General features: G+C 34.6%; 1 protein-coding gene across 1 annotated transcript in view; it reads left to right on the plus strand.

Annotated features, from left to right (window-relative positions):
• CNTN5 (contactin 5) overlaps positions 1 to 13,985 on the plus strand; it is a 1,092,962-nt gene that overhangs the window by 1,004,645 nt on the left and 74,332 nt on the right. The window contains exon 17 of the mRNA XM_005872208.2: positions 11,772 to 11,930. Coding sequence (XP_005872270.1) covers positions 11,772 to 11,930 — 159 coding nt within the window. The remainder of the gene's footprint in view (positions 1 to 11,771; positions 11,931 to 13,985) is intronic.

The following is a 13,985-nucleotide window of genomic DNA, read 5'->3' on the forward strand; positions in this document are numbered from 1 at the left end:
ACAACAGGTGTCTTCTCACATATATTGAGTCCTCTCCTGAGTTTAACATGGACTTCACTTAACTTATACACTCACCAGCTATACCTAATTTAATCCCTATCTGAAATCCATGACTTCCTTGATACCTATCATGCCATCTTGTGAACTCAGTCAACTATGTTGCAAGCATAGAGCATAAAGAATCTAATGGAACTGTGTAGACTCAGCCCCTATAAAATTACGTTTTTCATTTCATATAAGCTCTCAGTGTTGTTCAGCAATATTACTGTTTTACGATTATTGATTCCCTATAATATTGCTCTCAATAACTATTCCTGACACTTTCAACTCTCTTCAAAATAGAATCTTCCCATTTCTGCACTTCAGTGTTATCACCAGAATTTAATTTAATTTTGAGATCCTCCTCCAGATTATTCCTTTATTCTACTATTCCAATTTATCCAAGCACGAAATTCTGCAGTAATTGTAGGTCCTAAATCATTTAGCTCTGTCAGTGATTCAAGTCGAATAATGGTTTGTTTTGACTCTTAACTCTTCCTATATAATATCAAATGTATTGATCCATCTCCCATTTAATAACATTATAGGCTCTCTACTTCCTTCATAACAAAGTTCAAACTTATTGTCCTGTTGTTCAAGGCCTTCCCTCAACCTACTTTTCCCAACCTTTATAGATTGCTGCTACGCTAACCAAACATACTCTACCTGCCTTCCCTCCTTCCCTCTCTTCTAAATTGCCTTGATATTGCCAATCTTTTGTATATTTACTTATCCCCTTTTGCCACACACACACACACACACACACACACACACACACACACACACAAAGTCACCTATTTCATCTTTACACAACAGCCTAGAGAAACTGTTTTATTGGAATCTTAATTGAAAAACCCATCTTTCCAAACACAGTATCTAAAAACTTTCTGTGTCCCAGAGGTACAAAGTGAACTTCTAAGTTACTTTACTGGAAAATGGCAAGGCCTGCATGAAGCTGAGTTCTCCTGGTATCTAGTCAACTTTCATCATTCAATGCTGTCACATGGTAGTTTCTCCAATCCTTTCAGGCCTCTTTTTTTAATTGATGTAGCAATGTGAAACACACAGAATGTTTAATTATGAGTTCTTGTTAATTTTGGTCTAAATTTTTTTCTCTAATTTTCAATACTTTGTTGAACATTATTGTCATAAAAATATTGATTATAATAGTACATCTTTAATAAGTCCCAAATTTCTATCCAAAATGATTATTTCATTATCCTATAGGTAAATTATTAAATCATTTTAATAATTTTATTGCATTATGTGTTTACCTATTTGGCTGTTTGCTTCTAGTTAGCCAGCTGTTCCATCAGTTTTCTCAATTAACTTGTCATTTTTCAATTCCAAGGGGTTTATCTGGGGTAATTTATTATTGGATATGCTCTTTTCTGTTTATTTATGCTAATATATAACAGATAAGGAATTATTCCAGTTTTAATCTTTCATAAACCAAGGGCGTTCTCAGTTATCCTTTGTATCTTTAGGATGCTTCCAGTTGCAAGCAATAGAAAGCCCAGCTCAGATGGGTTTAAACAATAAGGAAATGTATTGGCTCTCATGACAGAAAGTAGATTTTTAAATTGGTTCATCCAGGGTCTCAAATATTTTTCAAGAACCAAAGTTGGTTCCATCTCTTTACTCTGTTGTCTACAAAGTTGGTCTTACCCTAGAGCTTATTGTAGTCATTGTCTATCTGCCCAAATAATAGAGGCTAAATGCTTTCTTGTTCACATATAACAGGAGAAAGAACTAACACATCTCTACAAATGTCCATCCCTTCATCTGGTTTTGCCAGTATAGACCTTATGGTTTTTCCTTAACTAGAAATTATCGTAAAAAGATTGCCATGATCTAATAGGCTTAGACCAAACTTCCTGAACCAATTACTAGCAGGGGCTGGTGAGATGGCCAAGATGGACATAGACTAATCAGGGCCCTCCATATAATGAGCGGTTAGTTAGTTCCATACACTGCCTTGGAACAGGTGGAGTGAATATTAGGGAGTCAATCACAAATTTTATTTAATCTCGATCATACATTTTCTACCTCTAAATCCATTTTTAATCAATAAAAAATTATGTACCCCCTCATATAATTGTCAATCCTCTGAAATCTACATTTCCTGCCTATGCTGAACTATGTGAAGTAAGAATGAATAATATAGAGTTAAAACTCAGATACATATGCAGTTAAGAATAAGAATTTAACCCCAGGCCTACTTACTATTGGAATGTTGTATAGCCTTGGGTGAGTCATTTGAACTTCTGAGATTCAGTCTTATCACTTGTGGAAAGGAAACATCAATACCATATTTGCTGTAAAGATTAGAGACAAATTACATATTATTTAGCATAGTGCCTTCTACCTGGTAGGTGGGCATTAAATCATTATCATTTCAGCATTATTTTTTCACATTATAAGCTCCTCAGAAAATAAAGATTGTTGACTCTGCTAACAATAGTACATATTTTTCTTTTAAAAATCATTTTCACATCTATTCTTATTTGTTTTGATAAAACCAAATATGGTGCATAGGTTCTTATTTATATTGATTTAAAAAATGAAGCATTTTGAGATCTGTAATGTTGTTAACATTACTGAGCCAGTGAGAGGCATAATCAGTGTTAGTATAGCTACTTACAAAGTACTTTTTATGTACAGTCCCATAAGCAATTCTCACAATAATGATATAATTCCAATTATAAAATGTCAAGAAACTGAGATTAATAAGGTGCAGAAACATGCACAAAGCTCTTATATAAAAAGTCAAAACTAGAATAAGATTCTTTGGACTCTACCCAAGAATCTTTTCTTTAGACCAGTTTTTCTTGAACTAGAAGATGCATAAAAACTTCTTAGGCATCTTGTGCAAAATACAATTCTGAGGCTCAAGTCACAGAAATTGTAATTTAGTTACTATTGAGAACAGCCAAGGAATCTACATATTTTTTACAAACATGCCAGAGATTTTTGTTGCTCATCAAAGTCTAAAAGACACTAACAGCTTGTTTTTTGTTGTTGTTTTTTAGAAACACACCAAGTTCAGATGAGTAACTAATTAATAGCATTTAACAAAGAAGATAATCTAACATAATTAGAATCCTACTTTTTAATATATAGTAAAAGTCTTTTTTTTTCAGAACAGTGCTATGATTTTGCAAAGGTATATTACTCTTTCTCATATTTTCATGGGTCAAAGTGAAAATGTGTACAAAAATAACTCAATAGCTATAGTAGGCTGTTAAGTTAATTTAAAAAGTATTCATCACTCATGTAATATAAATCTATATTTATAACAGACTACATGCTGAGCACTGTGCTAGGCATTGGAAATACAGTAGTGAGCAAATTATAAGCACAATTCCAGCTCTCCTGTACCTAAAATCCAAAGAGGAGACCTAGCTGGTTTGGCGTAGTGGATAGAGCGTCAGCCTGCGGACTGAAGGGTCCAGGGTTCGATTCCAGTCAAGGGCACATGCCTGGGTTGCAGTCTTGGTCCCCAGTAGGGGGCCTGCAGAAGGCAGCCAATCACTGATTCCCTCTCATCGTTGATGTTTCTATCTCTCTCTTCCTCTCCCTTCCTCTCTGAAATCAACAAAAATATATTTTAAAAAAATATTTAAAAAACAAAGAGGAAAGCCACCATTAATAAAAGAATCACATAAATATTAGAAAGCTTTAACTGTGATTTCAACTATGAATGAGAGGTAATGGCACTATGAATATATAGTGGAGTGACAGTACCTAGGTGGTGCATTCAGAGAAAGTCTCCTGCAAGGAAGTGAAACTAAAGCAGAGATGTTAAATAAACGAGTGAGGAGGGACAAGAATTGTATGCTGAAAAACCAGGTTACATAGACATGTATATAGGTATATAGGCAATAATAATAATGAATATGATTTGATAAATATGCTAAATGGGAAGCATTAGCAAATTAATTGAAAATAAACTTGCTTTTGAAAAAAATAATTTAAAATGTCCATTTCTTATTCCAATCCTTAACTGTTTCTGGTAAAAAAAAAAAAAGAGTTGGTTATTCTCATGGGATTGAAACAGTAAGAAAGGTTAGTAAATAATAAGAAATTAGGTTAGTAAATGATAGGAAATCTAAAAACACCCTCTAAACTTCATGAGGAACTTAGGATGGTAAGGAAGCATCTAAGACTTAAAGAAGGAAAGATGCAATACTTTATGAAGTTGCACTCTGCCAGCCTAGTATGTCAAGAGTATGTCAGGAAACATTTTTTTGCATAAAAATATTATCAATATACCATGCTCCCTAAATAAGGCTGTATCATAATTCCGCATAATTCTATTATAAAGATGAAAACTCAACAACCACTTATTAATAGGTATTAATGCATGATGAACTATAGAAAATCTATTCACATCATTGATTATTACCTTTTAATGAAATGCTTTATTGTTATTTATACCTTTTTTATTATTTGTGTCTATGCAAAATGGTTCTTTCACTGGATGGTTCATGGCATATAATTTAAGTACATGATAAAAATAAAAAATATTCTTTGTGGCCTGAGTTATTGAGCTTATTCTTCTACATCCATCTAATGATCTAGACGGGAGCTAAATCTCCTCTTCACTTGGTGTTAGGAGACATGTTCAGGACTTTGCTTCCATGAAGGCCTGCCATTCCTATGTGTGTTTAGAAGTAAGAGATGTCTGCCCCCAAGCAATATTTAAGGGCTTGAAAATAGAATTTAAGGTACCATGGCATATTTGGTATTAAAATTTTCATTTTCGTTTTAAGCAGTTTAAATGGAAAAGCCCGCTTAATGTTTTGAATCCCAACACGTGTAATTCCACGTAAAACTTCCATGTGAGAAAAATAACATGAAAGTTCCCAAAACCAAATAAAAATGAAAACAAGCTGAATAGATTTTCAGTGTGAAAAATAGCATATAACAATCAGTATACTTGTTGAATCAGTGGGTGTCAGCTCAGGTAGCGAATGTGATCTCACCTAGGTGAGAAAGAGCCAGAAAAGTGGCTGCTCTAGGGGTTCAGTCTCAGCATTAGGAAGGTTTGTAAGAACTATTCCTCAGGAAGGGGGACAGTTACACCACGAGAACTCTAAAGCCCAGCACCACAAGGTGTTATCTAAAAGTGATTTTACAAGAAGTCAGTATTCAACTTCCTGTTTGTTACCACATTGACTTGTCATAATTTGCTTTGAACAAGAAATAGCACTCCTCAGACTAAAACTGACTCCTGCTTCAACAAATTTTTCCTCCCAAGCAGGAGGACTATTTTGTTTTGTTTTGTTTGTTTGTTTGTTTTTAAGGAGGCGTTTTTTCTATCTCAAGTACTCCTTCCTCCTGAAAAATAATAGGGTTGAACTAAATGACTCCAGTTAATTTCAAGTGTTATGACTATGTAACGTTGCTTAACTATTATATTGTCTTTGTTATGCTAATGACATGAAAAAACAAGACCTATATTGGTATATCATATTTGTGGTTTTTTTAAAATATATTTTTATTGATTTCAGAGAGGAAGGGAGAGGGAGAGAGAGATAGAAACATCAATGATGAGAGAGAATCATCATGTGGCTGCCTCCTACATGCCCCACACTGGAGATGGAGCCTGCAACCCAGGCATATGTCCTGACTGGAATAGAACCTGTGACCTCCTGGTTTATAGGTCAATGCTCAACCCTGAGCCACACCGGCTGGGCTATTTTATGTTTTTTCAGCTTTAAAAGTCAATGGCTTCTCAAAAGAAAAACATTTCCTAGCTGCACATTAGGTCAAAGGAATGAGTCAATGTGATAGCAATCTAACAGCAAACCAGAGGATCCCTGGGTTGAGAACCGGCTCCTGCTTGGGACCTTTGTGCATCAGCATCTGCTCAGACACCTTCTTGAAGAAATAAAAGGACTGTGTCCATTTTTCTAAATTGTGTATTTTCAAATTATACATTTATGTTAGTGGTCCTACATAACAGCACTGTCAGGGGATGAAAGGAGGGGGCCTTTCCAGATTCTTGCCCATCTGACACTGACTCATTACAGCTAAGTATAAATTAATGAGATTTCTACTAAATTAGTGGCATCTGTATAACATTCAGACAATAGCTACTGTCACACATTTGTCATCTCTGAGATATATACCTATTAATCTATTTTCAAAGATTTCTTCTGTAAATTAGCAGTAAAATCCTTTGAAGAAAAAATTTACATCATGATTTTAAAAAACAGTCAAAAGATGGTAAAAATATGGTCATTATTAAAAACAAAGGTAATGATTGTATTAATGTAATATTGGTGTAATTCACTCCTAAATATATACAGGAAACTAATTGCAGCCATTCAGTATGAAATATTTAAAAATTTAAATTTCTCTGTAGGTAAGACATTGATAAACCAGTACTAATACAATAACTATAAATTTCATTTTCATTTTTTATTTTGGTTGAAAATTATACTTAATTTATCTTAAAAGGTAAATCACATCACCTTTTCAGAATATTTTTACAATAACATATTAATAAAAAATTTTCAGATTTATAAGAATTTAGAAAAATTGCCCTAGCCAGTTTGACTCAGTGGATAGAGCATCGGCCCATGGACTGAAGGGTCCTGAGTTATATTCCAGTCATGGGCTGTACCTCGAATGCAGGCTCCTCCCCAGCCTGGGCCCTGGTTGGGACGCATGCAGGAGGCAACCAATCAATGTGTTTCTCTCACATCGATATTCTGTCTTGTCCTCTCTCTTCCACTCTCTTTGAAAATCTATGGGGAAATATCCTCAGGTGAGGATTTTTTAAAAAAGAATTTAGAAAAATGATCTGTTCATAGTAAATTTCTAATAATAATGAACCTTTTAAAATCATGAGAAGGTTTATATTCATTCATGGAGCTGTTCTGTCATTTTTATTACCATCCCACTCTAAACTTGACTAAAAAAATGTTAATTAAAATATATTTTGATTTAACAAAAAAAGCTATCATATTGGATATTTGTCTTAACAATAATTTTAAAATATATTTTACTTGTTGTTACACAATGTTTCAAACTCAAAAAATAACTCCTCCTGGACTTTTTTTTTCTTCCTTTTTCCTTTAATCTCTTCTACAAATATTCATTGAGGGCCTAATAGATGCCAATACCATGTTGACTATTCAGACAAATAGAAATTATAGGAAGTAATTATAATCAATGTAACAAGTGTTATAATGAAATATAAAATATACTCCCAAAGCACTTAAACATAACATTATCACTGCCTGACATCTGTTTCTTTGTAAAAAATAAATAAATAAAAAAATCTGTCTGCCACTGGATTTTAACACAACTGGGGCTGGAATCCTATTTTGTCCTCCTGTAAGCCATTCATCTCCACCTGACCCCCATCTCCTACCATCAGCACAGTGTTTACCCATACTTGGCATTCAGTAAATGTTTAGTTAAATAGAATATACTTAGACTAGCACGTATGTATCACGATATGGAGGCTTTCTTGAAAAAAAATGATTTAAAAAATAACTTTAGAATGAATACATGCTTATTGCACAGAATTTGAAAATCCAAACAAGTATAAAGAATGCAATTTAAATCATCTACATCCTCACCTCCAAGCAATAACTATTATGTATACTTTAATGCCCTTTTTTTCCAGTCATTTCCTTTATGTATTTGGCAAATTACTATTTCTACAATTATGTTTACATATAAAGTTGCATTCCACTATTTTCACTTATATTGTGAACATTTCCCTTATCATTAAATAGTTTGCTATATTAGGCAGTTTAATGGCTGCCTAATATTCCATCATAATATGTTATGATTTGAGCATTACATGATTGGACAGTTTGTTCTTTATAATGCTTTGTAATTATAAATAATTGCACAGCCACAATCATATCCAGGATGCATAAACCTTGTTCACTGTCACTGATAATTTTGCGATGGATTATATTGTAAAATAGACACATACAGAGAAAAATACTTGGTGATTTATCAATTATATTGTAAATTTTACTTTTTGCTCCAGTCGAAGTTTTTAAATCATTATTTAGAGTAATTACATATTATCTATTAATAAAAGAAATATACCTTTTAAGAGAATTAATTTAAACATTTTCATAGAGCTATAATACTCAGAAGACAAATAATTTTATTTAAGTTAGCAAAGCTATTTTCCACAGTATTTTCTATCACACATAGGTGGTTGTTAATAAATGCTTTTTGCAGAGGTAAATAAATATAATGGATGAAGTAGAACAGAAAAAAATGGAACAATACAGAAGACCTCAAGAATTGAATTATGTTGATAATTAACCCTGTTTGAACACATTAGCTAAATTTCAGGTCTGTCTTCATAATATCTTAAAGATCCACCTGACAGATTTCCTATCTATGAACAAACTCTCAAGTTAAACTATTTTGAAATCTGTTCCAATTATTCAATGCTGCCCCAAAACTTGGTTGTTTAAAATATCAATCTATTCTTTGTTCTCATACTGTTAGCAGTTGACGGGCACAGCCAGGTTCTTACTGGGATTGCTCATGTGCAGGAGTTTCGTGGTGGCTAAAGCTCAAGTAAATGACTTCATTACCTGTCTGGTGCCTGGGCTGGGATGTCTGGAATAGCTGAGGGCCATTTGGCTCTCCCTTTGTCCATGAGCCTTTCCAGTTGGCTAGCTTAGACTTGCTTACAGAATGGTAGCCTATTTAATCGGACTTCTAACGAAGGCAGCTGGATTTTCCCATGAACGTTCCATGAGACCTGTGATGACGCTGCACAACTGCTTGTAACCTCTCCTCAAAAGTCAAGCAATGTCACTGCAACTATTATCTTTGGGGTCAAATACTCCCAGGCCAGCCCAGATGGAAGGAAGTGAAAGTGTAGAAGGCTTCACTTTTCAATAAGGTAATGACCTGCATGTACAGGCAAGGAAGGGAGAGATGGTGGCCACAAGCTGCCACAGATCCCAAAATGGTTTTTTAAAAGCCATCTCTATCTCTCCCACATGATTTAAATGTGCCTTTCCCTCACACAAGCCTTTACTTTTTCTTTTCTTCCTTCAACTGAAGCAACTCCTAGGTTAACAGTAAAGGGAGCTCAGAACCAAAGGGCTAAATCTCAACTATGCTGTCCACTAGCACAGGGACTTGGGCAAATAACTTCTCATTAGAATGGACTCTCTGACACCCACTGCCTAGCATAATACCTGACATACAATAAGGTTATTGACTAAGTGATTTATTTATCATTTATTGACTAAACAATCTCTTTTAGATTCTATTACATTCCCTATGAAATAGGGATAGTAAGGCCCACTCCAGTAACATAGAAATACATGAACCAATTAATGTTTGTAAAATACTTAATGCAGTGCCTTGATATGGTAGCTGTTAGTATTGTTATTACAGTTAATAGTCTTATCATTATATTATCATCATTATAGTGTCTCCCCCATATCCCTGTCACCACAGTCTAATAACTTGTTAGACTTCTTCAACACCTGGATCTCATTTATTTTCCTTATTTTATCTGTAGCCATTATTTTAATACTTTGAACATTCATATGAGTGACACGTCCAACATACTCTTCCATAAGTCCTTGACCTTTTCAGCCCTGGTAATCATACTCTCCACTTCATTCTAGATAAACACAGTTGGATATTTAAAAGTATCCAACAAATTGTGCAATTTTTGTTCTCGCAATACAAGTTTCAATTTTTATAATTTCCCCTCATAATACCTGGTTTCCTTTACTCCTTTTTTTATTTTAGCCTATCAGCACCATTCTGTCTTTACTTGACTCCCTAGTTTACCTTGATGCCATGGTCATTCATACGTTGGCATCTTTGATAGTAAGTCATAACAAATTTACAAACTCCTAACCTTAAATGGACCCAATTACCTATTTTATCTGTCCCTAGTCCTGGCTTTCCAGCCTAACCTTGCTTATTCAGTCGGTTCTACCTCAAAATGGTGCTATTGAACCAAATTTGAACTCCAATACTTTTCCAAAACATTTATATTCATGTCTTTCCTCTTTTATCATGTACTTATCCCAGACATTTCCCATTCTTCTCTAGCTCTCAGTCCCATTATCACCCAGTTACCTTTACTTATTCTTTATTGAAAAAATATAAAAACCTTCCCAAATGAGCTCTCTCAGCTGCCCAAAACTTTCTCTATATATCTTTGTTTCTTTCTTCATTTCTCTTAGAGGGAAAAACTGTCACTTCTCATGATTATTTTCAATACTTTTGCGCACAATCCTAATATTTTGTCACCTTCCTGATAGAATAGTCCCTGTCTTCTAAATCGTTGGTCTCTGCTATCTGGTGCTGGTTCTTCTCAGTCTTGATAAAAAAAATGGTAATTTCTTCCTAGCCTGTTTAGCTCAGTGCAGAGAGCGTCAGCCTGTGGACCGAAGGGTCCCTGGTTTGATTCCAATTAAAGGCATGAGTACCTCAGTTGCAGGCTTCTCCCCGGCCTGTGCCCTGGTCAGGGCACATGCAGGAAGCAACCAATCTATCTGTTTCTCTCACACTGATATTTCTCTCTTCCACTCTCTTTAAAAATCAATGGAAAAATATCCTCAGGTGATAATTTAAAAAGTTAATTTCTCATTTCCTAAAAATGTCATTTGCCCAATGAGGCTTTTAAATTTAAAATTCTCTACCAAGAGGTCTTTTCTAACCACCTGCATCTCTTTAGCATCCCATTTCTTAGCTACTTACAGTCCAATTCAGCCCTTACTGTTTAGGCTTCATAATCACCAAATCCAAACATCAACTTCCTACCTAAGGACTAATTCAGAAAATAAAGTACTTAAGTGTGAGGTTTTTCTTAATTGAAAATAAAAGTATCCTTACAGCTTGAATTGACCATGTTAGGAAATAGAAAAAGGTCAATAAGAAAACCAATTACTTTTTAACCAATAAAATGTAAGTACATATTTTAAATGCTATTTTAGAAATCACTATTTTAGAAGTTATAATGCAAAGGTATATTTCTTCTCATATCAGATCATGGTTGTTTCTTCAAGCTAGAATCTACATACATGTATATAGATTAATCATCATTATTCTGTATTAATTTTTCATAATCAAAAGTGAAATAACCTTCTCTGACTCATACAATGAATAATATAATAATAATAATAATATAATCACACCATCCTTTTAACTTCCCACGATTTTTTTATACCTCATTTCTAGTATTTGCTCTTTCTTGCTCTGAACTTTCATATTTCCCCTGTAAAAGCTTAGGCTACTTGATAGTCACATTCAAATATTTGTACATTTTAGGTTTCCTGAGCATGAAAAGTAGGCCTATGCACCCATACTTTATTAGTAATAACGGGATAGTTTTTGTGCCTGATAGCATTGCCTATCACTTCCTGTTGCTGCCTCTATAAGCTGTGATTGATTTCAACAGCCAGAGTTGATATCGACATTCTTGTGTTTGTTTCTATTTTTTTCTTTTCCTATAAAATATAATGGTAATTGGTAGTTGCCTCTAAGCACACAGTGCTAGAAAAAAATCTAATCTATGATTATTTTATCCCCAGAAATCATAAAAACCAGCTTGCATCCCATCACTGTTTACTTCCAATTTTTATTACTAAATATGTATTCCATTAAAGACAATTACATAGGTTTATTAAATCTTCATGGAAATACAATTTCTCATGGCTCTTTATCACAACTTGTACTCAACTTTATCCATTCTCTTTTGTCTGTAGGTCCCCCAGGCCCACCAGGGATAGTGATCGTTGAAGAGATTACCGAAAACACAGCCACACTCTCCTGGAGTCCAGCAGCTGACAACCACAGCCCGATCTCCTCCTACAACCTGCAGGCTCGCAGCCCATTCTCCCTGGGCTGGCAAACAGTGAAAACAGGTAAGAGGTTCGAAGGCAATATCAGATGTAATCAGAGCAGCTTCCCATCATGAGCTATTTTGCCATATCTATACTAATAAAAGGGTAATATGCTAATTAGAGAGGATGTCCTTCTGGACAAAGCCATGGTGGCGGGGCCAAGGCAGAGGCAGTTAGGGGTGATCAGGCTGGCAAAGGGAGGGCAGTTAAGGGATCAGGCCAGCAGACAGGCGAGCAATTAGGAGCCAGTGGTCCTGGATTGCAAGAGGGATGTCCGACTGCCGGTTTGCATGTTACCCTTTTATTATTATAGATTAACCATTGTTTGCTTCTTTTAATAAATCTGCCTTGCTTTTTTTCTCTCCTCAATTCCCAGGGAGGAACCACATCATTTATATTTGTTTGTTTGTTTACTTATTGAAATAACTTAAGACTCACATAAAAATTGCAAAAATAACACAGATTTCCTGTGGACACAGCCCTCAGAGTCCCCCCAGGATAACATAACAATAGCACTATTATCAAATCAGAAAGCTGGCACTGGTGCAATGCTATTAACTAAACTACAGACTATATTCCTATTTCACCAGTTTTTGTATGCTACTTTTAGTGTAAGTCCTATAAAATTCCATAAAATTTTATTGTAAAGATTCAAGTCACCACCACTGATTACTACTCCAGTTCCTTGCTACCTCTTTATAATCACACACAAAAAGAAAATCTAACATCAAATTACATTATTTAAAAGAATGCAGAATTTTAATGCCTGCTTCTAAAATATTTGCATTATATCTTAATTATTTCAGAAATCATTTCTTCCCAGATGGTTTCCATCCTATGTTACAACTGAACTTCCACTATCTCTCCAAATGTTTCTATTTATAAAGCTATGTAGCATCGTACTCTCCTGATAGTTATTAGGAACTTATTTAACATATTGGCATTTGAAAAGTATACAGTGTCTATACCAGTGGTTCTCAACCTTCCTAATGCCGCGACCCTTTAATACAGTTCCTCATATTGTGGTGACCCCCAACCATAAAATTATTTTCGTTGCTACTTCATAACTGTAATTTTGCTACTATTATGAATCATAATGTAAATATCTGATATGCAGGATGTATTTTCATTGTTACAAATTGAACATAATTAAAGCATAGTGATTAATCACAAAAACAATATGTAATTATATATGTGTTTTCTGATGGTCTTAGGCGACCCCTGTGAAAGGGTCGTTTGACCCCCAAAGGGGTTGCGACCCACAGGTTGAGAACCACTGGTCTATACAATCTAATCTTCAGATGCAGTTGTCCCTTCTGAGTAGGGATTTGTGATTTTGTTTTACTGCCTAAATATAAAATCGATTTGCCTGTTTAGAAGTAAAATATAAAATTAATAAAGTATTTGAGTGCAGTAACCATAAAACTCAATTAACTGGAATGTTGCAGGAGTGATGTGTTCCATTTTGTTGCTTAAATAAATTAAATTTGAGAAAAACTTACGTTTGTGTAAAAATTTACAATTTGCAGGGGGAGAAAATATATTTACCTGCAAAATATAATTCAAGTTTTTCTTGATATTAGGTGTCTATATTAATTTATAGAATTCAGTTTGATCGTCATTATTGTGTACTATACATGTACATATATTTATTTTGTAATATACATAATTGTGGGTATTGGCCTCATTTCTAGCTTCATTTTAACCCTGTGATGCCTCTGCAGATCCAAGAAATTGGGGGAATCTCTAAGTTTGGTAGATAACTCTGAAAAGAACACAAATTCGAGCCACATGAACAGGTTTACACAAGAATTCTTACAACCTCTGCCCCAGTGCTCCCAAATTATCCTCAGGGTGACAGCCCAAGTCTTTTGTTCTGCAGCCAGGAAATGGATTCACCTTCAGATTTGGTGTTATGAATGCACTCAACAAATCCATTCTCCTGCCTGCTGCTATGCTCCCTGCCCACTCTTGTCTCCCTGCCCATACAACTTACTACTTGAGGATGTTTTCTTGTGGGTACGTTGCAGTACACATTTACTTGCTCATCATATGCCCATGTTCTGGTCCCTCTGA

This window comes from Myotis brandtii, unplaced genomic scaffold (genome assembly GCF_000412655.1).
Source record: "Myotis brandtii unplaced genomic scaffold, ASM41265v1 scaffold37, whole genome shotgun sequence".
In the NCBI taxonomy this organism is placed as follows: Eukaryota; Metazoa; Chordata; class Mammalia; order Chiroptera; family Vespertilionidae; genus Myotis; species Myotis brandtii.